The 26,015-nt window shown below is 39.5% G+C and overlaps 1 protein-coding gene across 2 annotated transcripts; it reads right to left on the bottom strand.

Annotated features, from left to right (window-relative positions):
* Window positions 1-915: 915 nt before the first annotated feature.
* Window positions 916-20,314, bottom strand: lpin1a (lipin 1a). Of its 2 annotated transcripts, XM_080885456.1 has the most exons (23): window positions 20,138-20,314; window positions 17,301-17,501; window positions 16,832-16,927; window positions 13,359-13,455; window positions 13,043-13,268; window positions 9,887-9,961; window positions 9,584-9,676; window positions 9,292-9,406; window positions 8,518-8,692; window positions 8,267-8,413; window positions 8,073-8,166; window positions 7,400-7,596; window positions 6,996-7,089; window positions 6,774-6,843; window positions 5,523-5,615; window positions 5,310-5,374; window positions 5,067-5,205; window positions 4,670-4,818; window positions 4,447-4,533; window positions 4,196-4,348; window positions 3,827-3,941; window positions 3,627-3,730; window positions 916-3,505 (listed from the first exon to the last, which is right to left on the bottom strand). In XM_080885456.1, the coding sequence occupies exons 2-23, from the start codon at window positions 17,490-17,492 to the stop codon at window positions 3,334-3,336; spliced, it is 2,748 nt and encodes a 915-aa protein (XP_080741582.1). In that variant the 5' UTR covers window positions 17,493-17,501; window positions 20,138-20,314; the 3' UTR covers window positions 916-3,333. The 2 variants fall into 2 exon arrangements, with proteins under 2 accessions (XP_080741582.1, XP_080741583.1); XM_080885457.1 differs by lacking the exon at window positions 9,584-9,676.
* Window positions 20,315-26,015: the final 5,701 nt, after the last annotated feature.

Genomic DNA, 26,015 nt, shown 5'->3' with positions numbered 1-26,015 from the left:
TTTTTGGGAGTGTTTTTCTCTTTTTCTCCCCATTCCTCCAAAGTGTTTACTCATTTCTGTGTAGCTGAAGGGTTTTACTTTTTACTGTGAATTACTGTGAACTATTCATTACAGTGTTTACTTACTAGTCAGTTTTATGTACTGAACAATCAGGTGGACATTATGATCATTGTTATTTTTTTCCATTTTAAGTACATTAATATTCAAATGTGTAAATAGGTGCACATGCATGAGAACAGACATACATATAAACACTTTCACTCTGTGGAATGTGCTGAATCGAAATGATCGACTCCTTAAAATCGAGTGAAACTTTTCATCAGTCCAGCCAAAGCAGCAGAGGGGAGGGATGAACTGTTTTTGTGTGGGGGCTAAAATGGGGCAGGGCTAAAATGAAGAAGTGGACTGTGGCAAAATATCCTGAGAGCAGAAAACACAGAAAGAGCTGATTTCCTGTTTAGCTATATGCTGTTTGGTGTCGTGCTAGATGGAAAAAAAAAATCAAATTGAACAGCAGAAGTTTGGGAAAGACAAAGTTTTAAAGTGATAAACTGGTAAGGAAGAAACGATTGGCTGGATTGAATTTTAAAATATAAAACAGATGCGGTTTAATAACAAAACTACAAAGATTAAACACTTCCCGTCTGTGGTAGAATAACTTTTATTTTACTGCAGCACACTCATGAGCTCTGCCTCTCAAAATTAGTATATTATAATATAGAACCAAAAACAGTTCAATAAAAGAAAAAGTACAAATTTAAAGAAAGCATTATGAGGAGCCTATAGGCAAATTTCTGAGGTTAAAGGAAGAATTAGGAACTTACGCAAGAAAACAATCAAGCACTGCATGCAGAGTCAAAAAAGTGTAACACAAAATCAATATTAACTTTAAGTTTATTAAAGATGTGTCCATTGTACAGATTGAATTACAATGTTAACAATGGTTTGCACTGGATACTGGTGGCCTGTTGCTTAGAGCCAAAAACATAACATTTACATGGGAAGCAGCAAAGTAATCATCTAAATCAACACAGAGTCAGAGTGAAAACTAGTCAACAGTTTGAATGAATCTTTCACAGAAAGAAATTAGCAATCACCAAATGGGATTTTCTTTAAAAATGCTGAAAGCAAAATTTGAATTTTGACACAATGATCTCATCTCCTTTTTTTCTTCTTTTTCAGAGCAACATGCCTCCTCAAAAGATCAGGCGACAACACAACAGTCATTACTTAAGAGCATGCGTTCTGAGCATCTTTTTCCTCTGGCACAAATTACACTGGACTTCCCAAAGACAGTTTTTCATTAAATGAAAAATAAATTCCTGACTTTCTTTTAAGTTAATCACAATACACAGAGTATCTGTTATATGTACAAACAGTGACAGTATAACCAGGTGAATCACAATCAGTCAGATTTGTTTCTGGCATTCTGGTATTTCAGTACAAGACACATGAACAAATACTTGTGTACTAAAAATATACTTGTTAATTTCAAACTAAAAATCTAATGAAGTACTCTGGGAATAAATCTTTATGCGATTTAAAACCAGTTAGGCAGTGGAAACATATCTCTTTTTGTAAACAGTTGAGGTTTTATCTTGGTTGCCATTAACGCCTCAAACCACAGGCAGCACTAAAACAACTGGGTGTTGATTTATTGCTTCAGTGGTTGCGTGATGAAAATGGCACCTCTTAGTTGACTTAAAAAGAGATTTGCCTTGAGGCCTTAAAATGGGTGTGAATATTTGAATGAGCACCAGCATCAAGGTATTTTAGACAATATACTGATTCACAAGAACTTGTATCATAGTACGGTCACAAAAATTATGTTAACACCATACGCAGTGGTTTTCCCATTTTAAGTAATATAAATTAAAAGAGAGGTTTACATTAGGCATAAAAGTTGTTTAGTGGATGTTATTAGATAAGTGATGAAAATACAAACGTCTGATAACAGACAAAAAAACCCCGTATGTACAAACTACAAAAAATAGGCATGTTTCATACAAAAACTTTACAGAATCTGAATACTCTTCCTTTACTTTCCCTCTGCAGGACAGATAAGTGCTTTACATGAAGTACACTAACTTGTGCAATATATCATATTGCATTACAAAACTGAAAATATACTTAGTGTTAAATTAGCTTATGAAGCAATTGCATTGATGGGCATTAGTTATTCGAATGAGTAGAGAGATTTGTATATTACATTGTACGATATCACAGAATGTCCTTTTTTGTACATTTAAAAACAATAGATAGAAACAGACAGAATTTCATTGCATTGTCTTGCACTTGTCTTGAATATAGTCACTGAAGACTATAATATGTGCCATGGCCACATGTTTCACAGTAGCACGGTCAAAAGACCACACGCTTAGCTTTACTTTGCAAAGGAGTTTGGCACAGGAGATTTTTGCATACCCTATTTGTGCTATTTTTGCATGCTCTGGATGGTTTTACCATATATAGTCTGCATTTTCTGGTGCAAAATGTCCACTGTACTTGAGGTCAGAAGACAACCTTTAGCCACATAGCTAGGTAGAATCTTATTTAAAGTTGTAGTTTAAGTACAACTAATACTGCATGCTACGAGCAGAACAGAAACCGCAGCAAAGGGCCCATCTAGCATTTCAAAAGCTGAACTAAATTGGCAATTTATGTTTTATTGTCTGCTATTTAGGCAATAGTTGAAATAGTTGATTTACTAATTGTTATCCTTTGGAATATACATGATGGGTGTAGGTTAAAGGCAAGAATGGTAACCAGTCGAAGGAATCAGTTAGTTCTGTCTTGGTGCCTTTAGAGAACCAACAAACATGTTTTGAGAAACATTTTGTAGCATAACAAAAAATCTAAAGAAATATTATACTCATGCTGTTTGCAAGGTTTACTATGTGTATGCATTAGAGTCAGAACACTTGCAAATGTGAGTTAGTTTAATTCCCAACCAGCTGCTGAATTTCATCACAGAATTATTTTGGTTTTGCTTTTTTTGTTTGTTTGTTTTTTCAAATCTCTTTTCTTGCTTTGTTTTTCACTCAGCAGTCTCATTAGCAATTGATCCTAAGGTTGCCATTTTTAGTCCTCTGCTTTTATCTCCGTCTCCCTGACTACTTTCGTTATCACTCCTAAATGTTAGCACAGCTTGTTTCTTTGTGTTTACTGTAGAAAAAAACATTCATTTCCTTTGAATTGGTACTCAGTTATTTTTTTAAGTATCACCTGTGAGTTAAGGAGCCATCTTGATTTACCATATTAGGAAAAGCTTGATGGCTTCATTCATCTTCACATTTATGCTAAAGCTGCTTCATGCTCGATTCAGCAGTTTCTTCAGCTCATCTTGGCTGGCTGTGGGTCTTCCTCTCCCTCAATAGTGCCTTCAGGAAGTACTTTGTTCCAGTAATTGCATTGGTCAAAATCATCAGAGTGAGGGAAGTCTGCTTCCTCACCTTGCATAAAGACCGGAAAGACATGATCCACCATATCACACAAACGGCCATAGCTGAGAAAGAAACACAAGACTTTTGTCATTTTTCCTGTTAGAAGGCAGAATGCAGACATCAAAACATGGCCATGCACACGAGACTGATGAAAATCAAAAAGCAACTAGGCATATAGCTTACGAGGAAATATTTGTTTTGGCATGCTCCTGCACCAGCTCCCCCTTAGGATTGACAGTGAAAATCCTGTTAAGTGGAACGCCCACCTCCTTATAGGAATAGACATCCTGAAATAACACAAACAACCAGCATGCTTTAAAAATCACTGAGGCCAAAATACGAGCGAGTAATCCACACTGCGGATGTCAGCGCAGTATTCTCACCGTAGCTCTGTTGCCAAAAGCAGCGTAGAATGGTTCAGTGTTTGGGTAGAAAAGGTGCTTGATGTCTGTGAGACACTCGATCTTAAACTTCTCGGGCTTCTTCTCAATCACCTCCCTAAACACAACATAATGTTGAACATTCTTTTTTTTTTTGTCCTCATTGTAAATCTGCCTCAGCTAACTTTTTTCAAAGGGTACATCTAAGTAATAACCACTAACTTGCCAGAGTAAATACTTTTGCCGTAGTTTAAATATGCAAAAACAATAAAGGTTACCTATTATTACCTGCAACTAAATATTTTAGGTTTTGTGTTAATGGCCAAAAATAATCTAGAGTAGAATTTTTCTACCCCTTGCTCTATATCTGACCTGTGCAAGGCAGAAAAAAGACTGCTTGGGCTGAGCAGCACTGGGCCCATTGGCAGCATGGTTCCCCTTTCATTGACCCAGTGGAGGTAACCTCTTGTCATGTCAGCCATGCCAATGGCCCTTGCAGAACAGTACATGAATTTATATCCATTTCTGTAACAAACAAAAGAAAATATGAGAGACAGAAACATAGCATTGTGCTTCACCCCAACATACTGTATTTTAGCTGGAGGACAATAAGCAGCACTCACAGGCTGACTCTGTGGTAGAGCCGTGCGATACCCTGGTGTGTCCAGTCTTTACCCAGCGTAGGGAGGATGTGGCCCAGAGTGTCTGATCTACAGCGTAATGTAAGACAGACAACGTCACAGAATAAAGCTGTCCCTTTGAACCCAAAAACTGTGTAAAGTCTGACTCCTGCTGGTAATATGATAGAACTGAACAGGATGTAGGCCACTAAGTGTTATTTCACACCTTGTAATGGTTCCATCTATATCGGAGATGACTATCTTGTCATCCCAGCTCCAAAGATAGATTGTGCCATGACATCGGCACGTGCCTTGATACTGAGTGGTCACACTGAACACCACTTCATTAGGACCCTCCCTTAGCTGCAGGCTAGCCTGTAAACACACAGATGAGGAAGGTTGAGAAGTTTTCTTGAGGTTTTGGACGTATTTCTATTTTCACTTTGCCTCGACTGCTAAGTAATTTAAACTTTCAGATGGTCTTATTAAAGACAGTGTATTATTGTTTGTTACTGTACAGATTCTTCTATATGTAGTGAACCACATGAGCAAAATATCTTAAATAAGGTAATTTGTATTCCTGTTGATGTCAATAAAAGCAAGTGTAGAAACAAACACTGTACCAGTTGCTCTGACGTGAGCCGAAGAGTCTTCTTGTAACAAATGCCACCAGAACTCTCAAGGGGCTCTGACTGAAAGACTCCTGATATCTGACTGGATGATTTGTGGTCTTCATCACTTGAGGATGATTCATCCTTCAGCCTGAATTATACAAGACAAAAATGCTCATATAAGATTAAACAAGTAGGAAAAAATATGTCAATAGGTGCGGAGAGAAAAATACACAGTTTTAAATCTAACGTTACCTGTTTACTGGGGCCATTGTTATGGAAGTCTCGTCTTGGTCTCCAGCTGCTTCTGTCACTGATTCCTGAGGAACAAAAAGGTCAAAGGTCACATGTATGACCCAAGGAAGAAATTTGACTAATCCTTTCCCCGTTCTTCCTAATGTCCAGTAAATGATACGGTGAATCGTAGATAAACAAGTTCATCATCTGCATATCTATCTGTGCACTTACTGACTTATAGTCATTGTTCCTGCTTCTCCATGAGAACCACCAGCGTCCTCCTTTCTTTGGCATCTTGTCCTTCATAATGTTCTCCACCGATGCCTGGAGACAATCATGCATATACAACTCAAAACTGACCGAAAATGTAACTTAAAGCTGACAAAAAAGAGAGAGCACAAGAAAGCACAAAAAGAAAATCTAAAAGGCAAAGTAAAATATGACAAACCACACTAAACTCCTGCTAACTTGCTTGTAAAACAATTAGAATTGAAAACAATAAGACATGCAAATAGAAAAATAGCAGATGCTAGATTAAATGAAAAGGAAGATGATGTTCATGGTTGGACTCAAGTGAAAATATGGGGAAAAAGAGAGGCTGACGGAAAGGGTAACAATGATAAAGCAACAAAGCAGGCAGATAAAGTCATGCCCCGACCAACACATAAGCAAAGCCAGAAAACATCATACAGGCTGGGTAGGACTGGAGCCAAACAGACCAGGGAGGCAGTATGAGAAGAAGCCAAAAGCAGAAAACACATAACTCAAACACCAACACTTGGTAAATATAAACATCGGGTGGATGGTGAAAGAAAGAATGGATTTAAATAAAAGGGAAAAATAAGAAGGGGGACAAAGACATGACATTAATCAAGTGTTAGGTCAATGAATTTACCACAACAGTTCACTGTGATATAGGACTGGCAAATATGCTATAAGCTCTCCCATGTGTCGAGTAATTTTGATCGGTAGCATGTAAGTTTTGTTCACTTGGGATAAAGTGAAAACATTTAAATCTTCACTTAGTTTTGAAATATTGATTATTGAAACAAGGAATGAGTGTGAACACATTTCAGTTGGTGTTATTTTGTTGTATTAATGAGAGGTGGCTGGCAAACAACAATAGTGAACCAGAGTGGGGAAAAAAAACTGATTAAGGATAAATTGTAAAATGCGAGAAATGCTCTGGAGTAAAGGTGGTCCATAACATTGCAACACAACAAACACACCATATAACAAATAACAATATTGAATACAACAGTAGATAGTAGCCAAAGTAATGTATATTCATCAAAGCAAAATGTGGCTTTACACATTGTTTCAGACAAAAAACAAAACTCTTCATTTACACATTTTATTGATTAAATACAACAAAACGTAAAGGTCCGTCTTCACAGTTTTTGAGAGGGCAGAATTTGTGGCATTCATGTCGAATGGAAAGAATCAGGAGTAAATACTTGTGTATCACTGTGGTGGTCTTACCTGTGGCAGTGGTTTCTGGTAGACCTGCATGGCCAGCATGACAGGAGCAGCTGTGTTCCAGTTGTAGTACCTACAACAGGTGACAGAGGAAGCTATTATGCACCCGTTCATTCTTAAAGACATCTACTGGCAAAGGATAGCTTACATATTTGCAAAAAAAAAAAAAAAAAGCTTGTATATGTCAGACGCTCAGTTCAAATAAAGAGCAGTAGAAGTACATACTTGCTTCCTATCTTGACCACAAGGTTAGGGTCATCAATAATAGAAGGGTTTTCAGAGAACTGTTGGTAGGAAACAGCCTTCTCCATGAATTGCTCTGTAGCAGGAACAGACAGAGGCAAGAACAAATGAGAAAAAAAGATCTGATTGATAAGATAGTTTTTTCATATAATAACTTATTTTTATCTAACTGTGTGAAATCTTAAAAATCAATTCATTTCTGTTTAAAATATGTAAAACGCGAACAGACCTGCAACATTATTTATGAATATTGTTAAAGTTTTCAAATTAAAAAATATAATATGTTGTTTTTAATTTCTTTCATATAAGCTTTATCTCGACAACTGCAAATATTTCATGCACATTATTTCACTATTATTATCCAACATCATCATTCCCTGTCCCACCTTTTGTAATCTCCCTGTTATCAGTGAGTCCTCCACACAAAGAGATAGCAACATGAGGTAGATCACACACTTGATCCACCAAACTGTCCACGCCACTGTCCACCCCGCTGCTGCCGACTGACTGTGGGGATTGGTTAGCGCTCCGCACACCCACCATCATCTCAGTGTCCCCCTTCATCGAGCTGCTGCCTCCGTCACTGTGGAGGGAAAAATACACACACATGGATCACACAGTAATTCTTCATACTATCATGCCATATACTATGTAAACAATGGTCTAAAATGTATTTAGTACACTTCAAGTTCTTCAAGGCTAAATTCAGTTTTGGAAATTGGAGTTTTCGAAGACCTTGAGAGGAGGAATATCTGTCTTCTCTTAGTTATAAAGAAGTTCAATGGCTGTTACCATGTGGTGACAAAAATACAACTGAAAGAAGGTCTCCTTCTTTCTCGTAACCTAGCTACCTCATTAATCTTCTTCATGCTATCAAGTTCAAATAATCTGCTATTATAAGCACTTACAGTGAAGCAAGTGCTTAGTTATTGAAAAAAAAAACCTAATGTTATACAAAAATCATCCATAAAGTATTCTGTGCTCTGTGTGTCAGTGGAAAGAAATACTGTGATCCCTAATATGGCCACCAGAGGGTGCTACAACACATGCTGTACGTACGTTTTAGGAAAGTAAAGAGCAGCTACTTCAGGCTCCAGTTCTGTAATGTCATCCAGGTAAATACCATCAGCACCCAGGTGTTGACTTCTCTTTTCTAGAAGAGACATTTATCAGTGCATAAAAGAGGAAACAGAAATTTAGACACACTGAGATCAAGATATCCATTGTTTACGAGCAGAAAACTCAAACAGTACCTTTCCTCTTGGACGGTGAATCGGTCCTTTTGATGGGACTATTCCTGCTATCTTCCAAATGATCAGGAAGAATTCTTTGAGACACTGAGCATGTTGTCAAACTCTCCATCTGTACACATGACGGCCCAACACTTTTCACTTCTCTCTCTAAAGGAAAAAACACAGCATTTCTCAAAGCATTTTAATGTGACGCTGTGCAAATTTATCCTGCTTTTAGATATTTGTACATTCAGTGCAAAGTTTTATTCTACCTTGTTCTCTGACAATGTGTCCATTTCTGTTTTCCTCTGTGTCTTTGTCCAGTGGTGGCACTGGACTGCACAGAGTTCCCATGTCACTGATGGCTCGGAAGTGAGTGCTAGAAGACACCGGTATGGAGACAACAGCGGCAGAATCCTGCTTCTGGTGGGCGGTCAGGAAAGATGGCTGTAAAAGAAAAACAGACAGTCAGTTCAGACAATATTTGCTTTCTTACATACATTTTATTAACCCCACCCCTTAGTCATGTTTCATTTTCTCCACTCATACAGGCTGAAGTCTTAACATTACTTATAAAATAGATATGGCTTTGTTGGTTCTGATCAGCAGGTGGAATCAGTTCAGAATCAGCACATTTGTGTCCATTTGTTTGACTTTGGGTGTGCAACCTATGCAGACATACTTTAGTGTAGTCCTCCAAGAAACTAACAGTGTGCAGCCTAATGTTGATGAAGCTGTGTGTCGACTGATACACAAAGTGGATCAGCGTGAGTAGTAAAGGGAGCAACTGTGGAGCACAACCCAAAGGCGAGAAGCATGAAAAAACAAAAAAAGCAGCACGAGAAGTGCTAATAATGGGTGCGGTGGACAGTTTTCATTGTTTGCACACTTTATTTTACCTTCACACCTTAACACAGTAAACAGCTACAACATGCAGTTATATGTATATATTGTATTTTATGACCATGCAGTTGATTTAATGCTGCCATCCCCAAAAGGCAAAGCCAACAGACTCAATTCATGTGATGCCATGTGTGGTTATGTACCTGGGCAGCCTGTGGTAACTCCCCCCAGGTCCATAGCATCTCAGGGTTGTCCTTAGATGGATTTGTTAGCTCTGAGTCACTCTTTGGTGTTGATGACTGCGAATCGTCTGGGCTACTGGAAAAGTTAAAGTCAAACATTTGTTTTGGATTGTCTGGTACTTCACAGTTTCAAAGTTACAAAGTTACAAAATGTATCATTCTTTGTGCAAATTTTTATTGCATAAATAATGCACTAAAATTAGTGCATTATTTCATATTTAGTGTTCAGAGAGGGTGGAATCTAAGGTGATACCTAGTAGGAGAAGAGAAGTGAGAGGACTGCTGAGGACAGGAGATGGATAGACCACAGGGCTGAGGAATGGACAGAGTCTTCTTAATCAATTTACTACAGAAAGAATAAAAGACAAAAAGAACACAAAAAAAGAGAAGGGAAGAAAAGAGAGAATGAAAGACAGTGAATTGTGATTCCATCTAATTATCATGAGGACAAAAAAACATATTAAAATGTGCAATATGCTATTTCATGAGAAGAGTTTATTAAAGAGTTCAAGTGTGTGTCTGTCAGTGTGACAGACACACACTTACATCCAAATACCTCTGTGAATGAGTCCAGTCAGTGCTGGGGAGAATGTGGGCATTGGCAGTCAATCCCTGATCACCATACACAGGTCTGATCACAAATACACACATCCAGTGAGATGTCAGTCATGTGCACAACCATTTTATTTCATCATTAGTGCAGACACTGGTATTTACTATGTAAACAGTGCGTCGATGCAAGTCGTATCACATCCAAGAAACTATGGTATGGTCTTTTTATTTGTTGAAAATTGAAATGTCGTGGGCTGTTTGACTGTGACCGCATATCATAAACCAGCCAAGGAAATACACTCATTAAGTACAATTTAGAGAATGACTTGAAGCACACACACTTTTTTTGCTTGTCTTTAAGGGTTTCAGGATCATGTGGCAAACTTCCTAAAAAAGGCTTGGAATGCCTCCAGTAAGGATGACCCCGTGAGCCATTCTTTCAAAGAGACAGTGCGCGCTGTGGGAAACGGACAAATCCTTGGAGCAAGTCCAACAAGCAGAGCTGGTTTCCAAGAGGGCTTCACACATGAACACAAACATGCACAAACCTGCACACACACATAAAACTGCTTCTCTTTAAACACTTAAGAAAATTATTTATTTATTAAACAGAAACTAACCTTAATTCCATTTAACACCGGTTAGAGAGAAAATTGATCCTGGTTTTCAACATAAACACACCACATTGATTTTTCTGATGCCTTCTCACTGTTTTGAGCTGTGCAGGACTTGCTTAGACAAATTAAAATCTAGCAATGTTTGAATATGAATCTGTTGAAAGCAGGTGGGCTGTTTGTTATTGCCATTCAAATCTGATCAAACTACACCGACACAGCAGTCCTCATGAAGCACGTGTTCTAAAGTTTTCAGTGTTATATTCTTCTCTCATTAAGTACTTTTTCAACACATATTTTAATTGGAGATAAAGTATTGGAATTTCAGGAGCGGGACCACACCTCCAAACATGCTCCTTCCGATTCTTATCTACAGTGGGGCAAAAAAGTATTTAGTCAGCCACCGATTGTGCAAGTTCCCCCACTTAAAATGATGACAGAGGTCAGTAATTTGCACCAGAGGTACACTTCAACTGTGAGAGACAGAATGTGAAAAAAAAAATCCATGAATTCACATGGTAGGATTTGTAAAGAATTTATTCGTAAATCAGGGTGGAAAATAAGTATTTGGTCACCTCAAACAAGGAAAGTCTCTGGCTCTCACAGACCTGTAACGTCTTCTGTAAGAAGCTTTTCTGTCCCCCACTCGTTACCTGTATGAATGGCACCTGTTTGAACTCATCATCTGTATAAAAGACACCTGTCCACAGCCTCAAACAGTCAGACTCCAAACTCCGCCATGGCCAAGACCAAAGAGCTTTCGAAGGACACCAGGAAAAGTATTGTAGACCTGCACCAGACTGGGAAGAGTGAATCTACAATAGGCAAGCAGCTTGGTGTGAAAAAATCAACTGTGGGAGCAATCATCAGAAAATGGAAGACATACAAGACCACTGATAATCTCCCTCGATCTGGGGCTCCACGCAAGATCTCATCCCGTGGGGTCAAAATGATCATGAGAACGGTGAGCAAAGATCCCAGAACCACACGGGGGGACCTGGTGAATGACCTGCAGAGAGCTGGGACCAAAGTAACAAAGGTCACCATCAGTAACACACTACAACGGCAGGGAATCAAATCCCGCAGTGCCAGACGTGTTCCGCTGCTGAAGCCAGTGCATGTCCAGGCCCGTCTGAAGTTTGCCAGAGAGCACATGGATGATACAGCAGAGGATTGGGAGAATGTCATGTGGTCAGATGAAACCAAAGTAGAACTTTTTGGTATAAACTCAACTCGTCGTGTTTGGAGGAAGAAGAATACTGAGTTGCATCCCAAGAACACCATACCTACTGTGAAGCATGGGGGTGGAAACATCATGCTATGGGGCTGTTTTTCTGCCAAGGGGACAGGACGACTGATCCGTGTTAAGGACAGAATGAATGGGGCCATGTATCGTGAGATTTTGAGCCAAAACCTCCTTCCATCAGTGAGAACTTTGAAGATGAAACGAGGCGGGTCTTCCAACATGACAATGATCCAAAACACACCGCCCGGGCAACAAAGGAGTGGCTCCGTAAGAAGCATTTGAAAGTCCTGGAGTGGCCTAGCCAGTCTCCAGACCTCAACCTCATAGAAAATCTGTGGCGGGAGTTGAAAGTCCGTGTTGCTCGGCGACAGCCCCAAAACATCACTGCTCTCGAGAAGATCTGCATGGAGGAATGGGCCAAAATACCAGCTACTGTGTGTGCAAACCTGGTAAAGACCTATAGTAAACGTTTGACCTCTGTTATTGCCAACAAAGGTTATGTTACAAAGTATTGAGTTGTATTTTTGTTATTGACCAAATACTTATTTTCCACCCTGATTTACGAATAAATTCTTTACAAATCCTACCATGTGGATTCATGGATTTTTTTTTCACATTCTGTCTCTCACAGTTGAAGTGTACCTCTGGTGCAAATTACTGACCTCTGTCATCATTTTAAGTGGGGGAACTTGCACAATCGGTGGCTGACTAAATACTTTTTTGCCCCACTGTATATATGTTCCCCCAGTTCTACAAGCAGTTCCTTCTTGTTTACGTGCCCCACCCTCCATCCCCTCTTCAATTCTTTAACTTCTTCACTTCTATTTAGTACATGGGGATCTGCTTGGCCCGGGAGCCGCCACCAGGCCCCTTCGAGGTCTTCCCCAAATCGCAGTTCAATTCACATCCAAGCCATTCACCTTTATCTACTAAAACGCTGTGAAAGCTAAAATGAGGACATAGGCCCAGATATGAATATATATATATATATATGTAATCTGTGATTTAAATGATATAAATACACACCCAGCTTTTAGACAGTTCAAACAGCCACTTAAACACATACCCATGCATGAAAAATGTAAGCACACACACACAAACACACACAGGTTTTCCACTTAACACAGTTAAGGAATTATTGGCAGTGGTTCATCGGCTTCGCAAACAACACTGTGACAACCAACAAATGTTTTTTTCCCCTGTTAAATACCAGGCTGGCAGGTATAATAACCTCTCTTTCTTTCTCCCTCTCTGTTTCATACACGCAAACATATTCAGACTTTCTCTTGCACACACACACCTGCTGCTGTCCCCCTCCATTTCCTCATCTGAGCTCAGGTCAATAGTGAACATGTCCTCATCATCTGAGAACTCTTCTCCACTTTCCTCTCTCCTCAGTCCTGCGCCTCCTCCACCTCCCTCTGGCCGTGCCTTCTTCTTTCTCTTTCTCCTCTTCTTGGTTAACCCTCCTTCACTTTGCTGCAGTCCCAGATTCTGAACAGGAAGCGGGCCGCATGGGATGGAGTCTATATGATGGGAAAGAGTATCATAAAAAACTGTTTAAGAAAATGCAAATTGTCACAAATTCTAACATCGCTGTTTCCAACGGCGCCTACCATGGTGACGAGAGTTGCCCCTGGCCAGATGTGACTTCATTAACTCCTGCCCTGTTGACATGATTGGTGATGTTGCCAGGTAGGATGGAACCACTTCCTGTTTCCAGGGAAAGTGAGATAAGGTCTGAAATTAGCAATACTTGACGCAAGTCTTTTCTGCTGTACCATCTCTTGTGTAGACCGCAGCATCTATAATAGCTGCTGATACTGACATGAAAAGTGCTTCTACTTTTGTTTTTTTTAATTATTATTATTGCGTTATTGAGAACTCTTTGTTCATACATTTAATGATGCAATTGTCTTCTTTGGTTTAAGCCATTAGCTTTGACATTTATATCTGGAGTTTTTAAGAATTATTACACAACAGCAAGTAAAAATTGCCCTCAGAACAGTTGTAATATAAAATAGATTGAGAATCCAATCATGTAGGACAAGATGCAAGAATAAAGTGGAGCATTTTAAGGTCCCATCACCCTCTCTACAGCTGGGGGTGATGAAAAAGCCTTGAGTATAGCAGGTAATGACCAGGCCAAATATGTTTGTTCTCTGTCAAAATGTCATAGCAGTCCATATTGCAGATTGCTGATTTTTCTATTCTAAAAGAAAATGAAATATTGCAACAACAGATATGGTCATTCCTACTGCCAAACAGCCAGCTAAATAATCTGGTGAAAATTTGAGCTCAGATTAGCAAAATCACAGAGATTTGCTCATCAGCGTTGCACTGCCAAGAGGCTGCTAGAAGAATAAAGAGAGACAGAGAGAGAGAGAGAGAGAGAGAGAGAGAGAGAGAGTGGGGGAGGCGGAGGCATGATAAAGGGATGATCCAAACAGAGCAGACTCACACATGCCTTGCAGTTCACGTGTCATTGCACAGTCCAACACAGCACAATTCATTTAGACTGGAGAGGAAAAGGGATAGTACTGAGTACAGATCTACTCTGAGCTCTATACTCAGAGGGAAATATCAGCTCTACAGCCAGTTTCAGTTCCAGTATTTAAATTGTTTTTGTTTTTTTACTCCAGTCTGTTGATATTTCAGTTTCTCACTGAACAATAAGTGTTATTCCCACAATTTCCTTAGAAAAAGAGCATTTGTGCACAAATATAGAGTTCTTAAACCACACAAGATCAACTATAAAGCGATTTGTTTATATGCTGCAAAATGCAATGTAATAAATAAGATTACTTCAATTACTGAGTAAAAATCTTTCCAACACTTTGGTTTTACATCTGTGATATTTGCATTAAAGGGTTGTTAAATGCACATGCCATAAAGATAAAGAGAGTAATAATTCTCTTTATGTGTCACCCTTTAGGGCACAAAGTCATTAAGTTACATCATCGGAGATGTTTCTTTTATTAAAGCACTGGTATTGAAAGATTTCTAATGTTGTAGCATGAAGATGAGAATTTTGGGCTCAATTTTTGTGCATTTATTTGATCATGCACAAACCCCTGCAAACTTTGCACCTTGAGAAACACAGATGAAGAGTGTACAGAGTGTACATTAGGACTTGAGATGTGACAACTTAGACTGACACAGTCTGCAAGCTCCCATGATGCTTGTTCTTTTACCTCTTCATGTGAGTGGCAAACACACCGTGCTGTGCTACCAATGTGCTATTACCAGCTAGAGGTTTTATGTCCTTGTACTGCTCCTCTTTCATGACATGTACAGTATGTCTCAGTAATTTCCGAGGGCAGTCTGTGTGTAACAGACTATACAGTGTGTGAAATGGCAGACCTATAAATAGGTCTCCGGTGGTTTTCCACTCTCTGGAGAGAGAGTTATGTTAAGGGAAAGGATTCAAGTCGAGACCAAAACTATAAGACAAACATGGTCAAACCGAATTCGCAAATAACTCTATGTGGGACTGAAACTAAAAGCCATTATTTTCTTGTCTGTTGTGGAAAGAGGTATTATAGTATTGATTTATTAATAGCTTCTCTATAAGATGGACAGTAAGTAATGGATGCAGCATTAGATGGACGTAATCCTTCGGAAAAGGAATTAGAACCTCTCAGATTGCAACATATTCCTTTTCATTCTTGGCCAGGGGAAAGCGCGAGCTCCTGGTTACTCACCACTTCACGAGTAACATTGTGACTGCTGATAGATGTTGTTTACTACAATAGATCTTCCTTGAAGTACCTCTCAACCTCAAATACTCCCATACTCCCTCCTACCTCCCATGAGACGTTACCTATCGCGTTACAGAATCAGGTTTCAAAACAGAAGGGAATGTTCCCAGATTATGCCGTTTCCTGTGACGTGTATGTGCATGTGCGCTGCAAATACTTCTGTGTAATACGGCGTATTACAGATACATGAAAAGCTAAAATCTGACAGATAAATTCAGCTTCAGGGGATTGAGGCAAACCAGTGGGTAAAGTCTATGGTTGAATAATGTGAGCCGTTTCTATTACAGATGCCCCAATTTATCAGTTGAACATTGTATCTGTTGCCATTTGCCTGGAAGCAAATAAACTGGTGTCTGGCACTGGCAATAGTCAATGTCTGTCTGTCCTCGCATGACACTTTTGTACTGCGTAAATGTTCATAAGAGCTTTTAGACTTGAAAAACAAATGTCTTTGTTTCCCTGGCTGAAATGGGAAGAAAATGACAAAGTGTTGCCTGCTCCTGGCAAACACCCTGTATAACATAGTTACAGGTCCAAAACAACACAAAACACCTTTAGGCAAATGTTGCTATGAATTGACACTATATGAATCAGTCATTCATTTCTATCAAATTTCTTTTTCTCCACCCACATATCAAAGTTAGACAATGACAGACTGTCGACTGTGTGTTTAGTGTCTGACTGACCAGTGTTTGTCTCTGCTTTCTGCTTGTCATGATGGTTTATTTCTGGGAAGCTAAACTCGTGTTTGCCAAGAAGATGCCACAGGAGGACAGAAGCACTTGTTGTGCCTTGTTATTGAGCCTAGTGTTTTGCTAAAATGTTTAGCTACTTATCTACAAACAAGTTGATAAGGTCTATGCTTGGATTTTTTCCCCCAAGTATGACAACACTAGGATATTTTATATGCACATGTAAATAAAAAAGGTACTCAATTCATAGAAAACCTCATAATATTAAGAAATTTTGAAGTATATTTTACACTCCTTAAAGCTGTGTGGTAAAACTGACGCCGCGAGTGAGTCAAGGTACATCTTTTTTCTTACTCTGGGCTTGTCAGGGCAGGACGAGAAGACATTTAAGTTTGGCAATTAAAGTTACAACAACGTGTAGTTGCAGATTAATCAGCGAGTGGTAAAACCAGTGAGAATCGCTACTACCTAAGAGGGCAAATAATAATTTAGCTCTGTTGGAGCACAGTGATAAATCAAGCACTTCTTGTATATTAGTTCAGGCTTTATGACCTTCATATCTGCGAGTAATGTTCTGTGCTATTCTCGTGTGTGTTTACTGATTCAGGAGTAATGACTCTGTCAATCACTACTCACCATTTTGTTCTCAGTCTCTTTAACAAAGAAAGCCTCTCCATTTTCTCCCAGCTTCATGTGTAAGCTCACTGGCTCTCCATTAATTTCTATGTCCACCTGCAGAACAGAACAGAAAAAGAATTGATTAAGACTAATGCCTTAGACTTCATTAGCATTCCCTGACAACCTCCAGACTGGAAGGTTGAGAAGACCAATGCAGTACCTTTAGGCTATAAAAAATAAATAATAATCTGTTATAACCTAATGTTATCATTAAGATACTGACTCATGAGTTTTACTGATTGTAGTCCTGTTTTAAATATACTGTTATAATGCACTGTTTTAGTTTCTTTTTTTCAAAAAATATACTATAGCGCTGCACAAATGAATGCAGATTAAATTTACATATATTAAAATTTACATTTAGCTGTCGTGAAACATAAAATAGATTTTAAACATGTGCAGGTTAGAGAGCGCTCTATGATCTCACCACTTTCTCACGTGACCGCAGCACACCCATCTTGCCAAAGCGGACGTGAAACGGAGAGCACTGTAAGGAACCATCTGGCTGCCGGACCACAATGACATCTATACACCCAGACAGTGTTGCAGGGTTGAGCCCTCTGTACAGCTCCTTGACCTGCACAAACACCTGCCCCGCCAGCTGACCCACATAATTCATGGTTTGCAACTGGGAGATAGAGAGTGAGAGAAGAAATATAGGAGATTATTCATCTGTTTTAGTCACGTTTCATGTCTTTAACGTCAAAACACAATGCAAGGCCATCTTGTTACATAATTACACATTAAGACACATTATTGATATACTGAGTCCAGTTTGTGCCCACTCATGCCAGCTAACTGCATAATCTCAAGTGGTTTCTGGCAGGTTGCTGATACCTCAAGCAAAGACAGCTTCATCATTCTTTTCTCTATTCTTGTGGTGCTTCTGAGTGCGGGGTATGTTTGTGGGTTTGACCAAAGTTGGTATATGAGAGCATTGTGCTTTTCAAAAAAGACAGAATGAGGGGGTGGGTTTACCCCCCACCAAAAAAGACAGCATTATAAACTCAGCGCATTTTCCTTTCTGTAGTGCAAATATACAGTCCATCAGGGATGTCTGGCATTACTCTAGTACGGCAAACATGCTCTTGTGAGCGCATCACAGACAGGGAAATGCCTCCAGTGTCCTCCAAGATTTATGGTTGTGAGTAATGGAGAAATGAACAGCAACCCATCTGTTATGAACTGAACAGCCTTATTAATTTTTTATGAATAAACAAGTTGATATTTCATAAGCCTTCTTCTGTTGTACTGTCTTTGCAATGTACAACCTAATGGCCCTACAGCTATGATGGCTTATTAATAGTAGCCACTATGTAATAGTCAATGTTAATTGTAACCAGATATTTTTAGAGAGAATGTTTAAAAATATATAAATCCCCTTTTGGTGAGAGGCATACAGAAACAAGAGGGAGAGCGGGAAAAGGTTACGAAAGGGCGGTGAGGCCACGTGTAACATGGGTTTAAACACATTCAAGAAAATTGTAACCACCTGTCACCTGCTTGTACTGACTAAGATAGTGTCACATACACAAACATTACAGCATGCCCAGTCGGCAGATGGCTTCGTGCTTCAGCAAACTGTGCAAGAACGCTGATGATGAGGATGATTCATTAACACACATCAATTATTGAACATCACAGATTGGGGATCTTTTGTTCTAATGGCCTAGCTTTATTCCACTGCTCATCAAAGCCACATAAGTCAATCATCACACCCTTGGTCTAACCAGGCCACAACAATAATAACACAACACACCACAACACTGTTATTAGAATAACGACTACACGCTGTGCACCTTTCCTTCTTTTTTCTGCTTCTGCAGAGGAGTGTGGTAGAAAACGGCTTAAATTCAGTGATATCTGTATATCGTACAAAGTAACCCATAATGCTGTTCATGGAAATCAAAATGATTAATATGTGTTCTAAATGTTTATTCAACATTCTTTCTTTTAACATGGAAAGAAAATAATAGGATGGAATAGAAACTGTAGTGATAGCTATCGAACATACTTTGCAAATGAACAAATTTGCATATAACCTCATGGGAGAAAATATGTTCTTTTTCCTTTGGTAGTTTGTTTCAACATGTCAGTTTCTATGGTGCAATTTCGAGCATTACAAATGGGATAGGCAATAATTATTTGATCCCTTGACCCAACTCTGACTCCCTGGACCTCTTGTCCATTTATTTCAACACCATGAATATGAGTCCATCAATTTTCATGCCACAGACCTGACATTACGGTAAACAGAAATCTCCCGCAAACACATCTCTCTCTCTCCTTTAATCTCTCTCTCTCTCTCTCTCTCTCTCTCTCTCTCTCTCTTTCTCTCCCTCACACACACACACACACACACACACACACACACACACACACACACACACACACACACACACACACACACACACACGGCCAAAGCCATGCCCAGTCCTCCAGGACGTTTCTGTTAAAGAGCCAATCACACTGCGCCTCAATTACGTAATAACCTATCACGAGTCCACCCAAGGGGTCATTATGTGTCATTAAATGGACATGCAGCACAAGAAACAAAACAGTTAGGCTACAAGAACCTGATCTCAGTCACTGCTGTTCTTTTTCGGATAAGTGAGCAACAACGCTGAGTTGCATTCACAGTGTGTGACATAGTGTGCTGAGGCTTATTTATAAACATAAAACATCAGTGGCCTCTCACCACAGGAAAGACAGTGTGCAAACACGGACAGGATAGCTGAGAGGTAAGAGAGAGATTGAGGGATTTACAGACAGATGATAATGTGAAGGATTATCCAATTAAATCAATTTAATGTGACTGGAGCAGCCAGACACACCGGGATGATTGTCTGTGACAAATGATAGCTAAATAAAACAAAAAAGGGAGGGGGGTTCTATATATTAGACAGCACTTTACTAAATCACTATACCGTCTGAAAACGCACACCACGAAATAAAACCATAGATGCATATATTATACATATATACAAATATATAAACAAATACTGTCACAAATATTGTGGATATTTCTCTTATGCAGGATGTGAAGAGAAGCTGCATCAGTACGGGATTGATAATTACGTCGTAGTGTGGCTCTGTGGCGACATGTAAACATCTGCACACGGGGTGAGGCTCTGCAGTCTGCATCAGGGCTCTGTCTTCATTCAAACAGCCCAAGCAATATATAACACCTGTACTTCAAAAATACCTAAACCCCATGACATGTTTCTCACAGCATGCTACAGAAGCAATGTAGTCTTTGCTTACATTATTTATGGACGTCGCTCTTCCCTCCAGAATATTTCTTCCTTCCGATTTTTCCACTAAGGGTCCTATACTGGTTTACGGCGTTAAGTGTCAGTGCTCAGCACAAACATCATCGGTAATATTCACACTCTTACAGCTTTGTTGACATCTGATCGTGGCTTCTGTGCTCGAGGATGATATGCGTTTTAAATCGTATGCCGCGTTCAGGTTACCTTGGAAATCGGACGCATGAATCGGGAGTGACGTCACTCCAGTATTAACGTCTGGAAAACAGGAAAAAACAGGATTTGTTTTTACTTCTTAGCAAACTACAGTCTTTTGTGCACCACTAATACTACTGGGAAATACTTTTACTGTTTTTAACACACACTTGTGCACAGAAGCTGCTCAGTTCTCCGCCTATGGCTTATTTAGCGAGCACGACAGTGCAGATTACAAGTTTTACAGTTTAATTTATGACATCTCGGATTGTTAACTCGATATTAATGGGGTTGCTCCGACTTCTCCGGTTGGAAGTCAGAGCTGACGGGTCGTTCCAGACGAAAAATAAGACTGCAAACTCGGAACTTTACACTTCCAAATTACTCTGGAACGCACCACGTGGATTAAATATTCCTCCCTCCACCACAGAGCTGCAACCTCGGACTGATCGATTGGCTGAGCACCGATGACGCCACACAATGTTTGCTGAACAGTTCCCTTAAAAAATCAGTTATGACTATATTATTGTTTTGTCTCTGCTTGTGTTTACTGTTCACACTTTCTAATTCCTGCATTATACTTTAATACTTCTTTAAAAAAAAGAAATTACATGCAACAACTTTATTAATAAAGTAATTTAAAATCTTATCATAAGCCCCTATAAAGGTAATTAATTATGTTGAAAAGGGACAATTTGACCTCAAAGCTCGTTGAAAATATTTCACAAATGCACAACCGAATTATACATTTCAATATTATATACTAATGTAATTAAATAATACCTCTAATAATTATATATAGATAGCGTACTATATCAATTACTATATCTATATATAGATAAATGAATATATAAAATATGTAAATGCTATATGTTAGTGTAAATTCACTTCTTGGTTCAGTGAGAAAAGGATTGTCTAAAAGCAATGCATACATAGCTTACAGTTTTTAACAACTTTATTTTAATAACTGACTAAATATCCTTAGAGTAAAATATAGGTTAAAAAGTTTGAAAATCATTACGTTTTATTAAAATTACATTAATTAAATATTACATGTGATACAGCATCCTTCTTTGGAAACAGGGAGGATTATCTGAGACATTTTCTGAGGACACATTGGGGTTAAATAAGAATTAAGTTCTTCAGCAGTGATGACATATTAATGTCTTTCATGTTTTAGTTGATTGAAACGTCACATTCTACATATAATACAGTACATAGCAGAGTATTGACTGTAACATCATTGGAAAACTCAAATTACTTAGATATGGCATCATTAAATCACACTGTATTCATTTCTACTGAAATCTACCCAAGAGAAAAGGAAAAGAACCTTGTTCTAATTCTGAAGACATGCAAGCCTGGTATGAGCAGCCAAGGAGACAAGAATAGCACTGACATTCAGAGAGCTTGAAGGCATCAGCATTGTGCAATGTACTGACTGTGTCTCAGTGGTCAAAAGTCTACCCATCTGTCCGGAGAAACTAAACCTGTAACTGCAGTTGGTAGTTTATCTATCTAATACATTGCTATAAAAATAAAAATGAAGGAACACTTTGAAAACACATCGACTGAATTTAAAAATCAAAGTGAAAAATTGATGCAGCAGTAGGCTAATCGATTTTGCCCAAATTTCTTAGCATCTATTTAAAATAGTCCTCAGGTTGTATGGGCTCCGCATGCCTGACAGCGTTGGGGCTTCTAACGAGACAATGGCTGGACCAGGGTATCACTGAGCTCCTAGTAAGTCTGAGGTGCAATCTAGCAGTGTAAGATGGACTGAAACAGGTCCCAGAGGTGTTTTATTGGATTTAGGCTGGGCGAGCATGGCGGCCAACCAATGGCATCAGTTCCTTCATCCTCCAGGAACTGCCTACATACTCACCGCACATGAGGTGGGACATTGTCGTGCACCAGGAGGAAAAGAGGAGCCACTTTACCACTGTACAGTCTGACAATGGGTCCAAGGATTTCATCCTAATACCTAACGCTTGTCAGGGTGCTGTTGCCTAGCCTGTAGAGATCTGTGTGTCTCTCCATGGGTATGCCATCCTGGTCATGCTGAGGGATTTTGCATGCAGCATGATATTCTCTACATCTTCTCCAGACCCTCCAGACGTTTGTCATATGTGTTCAGGACGAACCTGCTCTTATCTGTGAAAAGCACAAGGTGCCAGTGGTGGACCTGCCATTTCTAGTATTCTATGGCAAACGCCAGTCAGGCCTCATGGTCCTGGCAGTGAGCACAGGGCCCACTGGAGAAAGTTGGGCCCTCAGGCCACTCACATTAAGTCTGTTTCTGATTGTTTGGTCAGAGACATTCACACCAGTGGTCATTTTGTAGCTCTGGTGGTGTTCATCTTGTTCCTCCTTGCACAAAGGTGCAAATACTGGTCCTGTTGATGGGTATCTTCTACAGCCCTACACAACTGACCTTACTGCCTGCCTCCTGGATTTTCCTCCATTCTCTTGACTATGTTTGGAGGCACAGCAAACCTTCTGGCAATGGCACATATTGGTGCACCATCCTAGAGGAGTGGGACTACCTATGCAAACTCTGTAGGGTCCAGGTATCACCTCATGCTAGCAATAGTTACACTGGCCCTAGCCAAATGCAAAACTATTCAAAAAACATTCAGAAAAGATATACAAGGCACCATACATCACAAACTGTGTTGCACTGTGTAATCTGACACATTTCTATCAGAACCAGCATTAATGATGATGATGAGATAATCAGTGTTATTTGCTTTACCTGTCAGTGGTCATAATGTTATGCTCGACTGGTGTATATACTTTATAGATGTATACAGTTCAACAACTGCAACCTTAAGCAAAATCATATCCTACGAGGAGGGTAATATAATCCTTTATTCCAACAATATAAAGCAGCAGATTTTAAATTGTAAATGAATGCTTGTAATGTTGTATTTTTTCTATTTCATCATTTTGGCGAAATGCTCTTATTCACTTTCTTGACTTGACTTGATGAGAAAACTGATAACTCCCATATCTATAGTCCTCTGTCAGATGTTCCTAACTATAATCCATAATCTGATAAAGTTACATTTATATATGGCGCCCTGAGTTGAGTCTGTACTCAGAGTTCTCATTTTAGAAAAACAAACAAAAAAGTTTCGACATAAAGTCTCCCCGAACTGGGTCTCATGGCTTTTTCTTGTTACTCAGTGTTTCTAAGAACCAGCCCAACTCCCATCCAACTGCCCCCACGCCTGCTTGTTCTAGACCTCTGTGTGTGTTTATGTGTATATGCGGTCCGCATGAAACTGCAATCCCATGTGATACAGTTCATGACTGTGGATCAAATTCTGCTGTCATTACAAATATACTTTGCACCGCCTTGCTGTGGAGCACTTTATCATGGTGTCTCACACACACATACATACATTGCGCCAGGCAGGGGGGAGAAAGGAAACACGTGTTGGGTTTTCTAAGAACTGGAGCATTCAACATGCAGGAAAACATAGCCAACTAGAGTGGGAGAAGGAGAGGAGAGAAAGAGACTGGAAGAATACGGAGCAGACAACAGCGAATCTGGAGAATGCTAATACTTGTTACTGCTGTGTGTGAATATATGACAGAAAGAAATAAGTGTAGAGATGTGATGGTTTATTTACTGCAGTGTGTGAGGTCATCAGTGGGTCAGGTGCTCAACAAGGTTAAATGTATAATAATAATGATTTGCAATAAAAATAAGTACCATAATATCTTGTGTGAAAGATACACATTTGCATTTTTATGTGTGAAGGGAATAAAAGTGAAAGCTGAGGCAGGTTTTAGTGTAATCTCAGGAATTTCATTAATTAGACTGTGGCCATGTGGTTTTCGTGCATATGTGTGCAGGTTAATATTTGCCTTGTTCAGCCTCAAACTATATGTGACTGTGCATGTATGTACATGCTAAGTGTTTCATCTCAGTGTGTTTACAGTGCATGTGTGTGCGTGTGGGGGTGGGTGGTTGCTGGCCAGTAAGCTTTCAATTGCTCCAGTGATTGCCTTGCAGTGTTACTACATATCAGACACGTGAGAGTGCTTGCAAACGACTGGAGGGAGGTGGGTCGTTTCCTGAGGCAGGGGTTGCCTGATCTCTCACAGGCACTCCCCCTTTGGGCCACAATGCAATCTTTTCATCACCACGGAGATGGGGGTGGTGTTTGGGGGGGTTGGCCTGGTTGAGCCAATGGTAAAGCTGCCTGGGCCACACACTACAGACCTGCTGAGTCTGTCCCCACTGCAGTACTGCAGTGCGTGCTACAGGGCTTTAGAGAAATCTGATTAGAGTGGATTCCAAGGCCAGACGTGAATGGTTAAAGCCACTGCTGCCAATCCTGTATAAACAACACTAACGTACAGCATGTTGGAGCAGCATGTGCATGAAACACTGATTGCTTTTGAAATTCTATATTCCAAACTGCGTCTATATTTGAATGAATCTTGCCCTTCCCTTGCAAACCACCGTAGAGAGTTTCTGGGCAATCAATAACAATCAATACCAATAACAACTAACTATAGATCAAGTTCAGGAAGATGTTAAAGGTGCAAAAGAAAAATGTGGGGTCAAAGCACTGCTGTGGAACAGCATCACTGACTGATGTGTTATATACCTTTATAACACATGTGGGCTTGAGGTAATGTGTGGAGATATCAGCTGTTAATCCAACACGTGATTTGACTGCACACAGATAAGAGTTCATCAACTCTAACTACAAAACCAGCAGACATGCAGAAAATGCTGTGTAAAGTATACACATCCTACACTTCCTCCATCTGCACACAGTGCTCCTCTTTTAGCAATTTTCTATAGTCCCTCTGAAATCTTTCTGTCTTTACATTTGATTATACTAGCAATTTCTGTCCCATATGTGGACACTCCAGACCTATTTCCTCACTGGTTGTAGTGTTTTGGGTTCCTTTTTATTTTATTGATTTAATGTCAATTAAGTTTATAGTACAAGCCTGAACTTATGTTATTCTGCCTGCCTCATGCATCCGTGCAGTATATATTTAGTTCTGTTACCCAGGACCAGCTGCCATTGGGGCTTTCATCCTCACTGTGGCTGGTGAAGTCTTCCTCTTCCATGTCATAAATGGCTGCTTCTTAATGAAATGTTCTTCAAGGAGTCTCCAGAAATCTGGCAGGAAATCAGGAAATATTCCTTACATGTAACAGACAAAAAAAAAAATCAACAAAGAAGCAGTTCAGTCCTTTTAGATGGTCGATATGTCAAAAAGCTGTGTAGTAGTTACTGATTTATTTAAAGCTATATTTTATGAAAACTGTCTTCTGGTATGAAAAAACTATCTTCATGACAGTGAAAAAGCAGTTCTTAGTGTATCTGGATGAGTCCTTAGACTGTAATGTGTACTGTTGTTTTGACTGAGCTGCTAATGCTTGGGCAGCAAGTGTTTTGGACTAAATTTATCAACAAGCGTTTTCTGGGAATGGAGTACTTGGGAGGAAATCTGAGAGCATCCACTGCTGCTGTACTATCCTGCTGCTTCAGGTGCTGATCTGACACCACATGACAGCAAAATTATATAGGACTGAAATGTTACCTAGATAGGCTATAAAATCTTTGTACTTAAAGTATGCACTGGACCAGTAATAGACATAATGTAGCTATTAAAGTTTGCTTTTTGTATAGAGTGAGCCTTTA

This window comes from Rhamphochromis sp. 'chilingali' (genome assembly GCF_963969265.1).
Source record: "Rhamphochromis sp. 'chilingali' genome assembly, chromosome: 6".
Taxonomy (NCBI): domain Eukaryota; kingdom Metazoa; phylum Chordata; class Actinopteri; order Cichliformes; family Cichlidae; genus Rhamphochromis; species Rhamphochromis sp. 'chilingali'.
The sequence above is the reverse complement of the archived record's forward strand: the minus strand, read 5'-3'. Positions and strand labels throughout refer to the sequence as shown.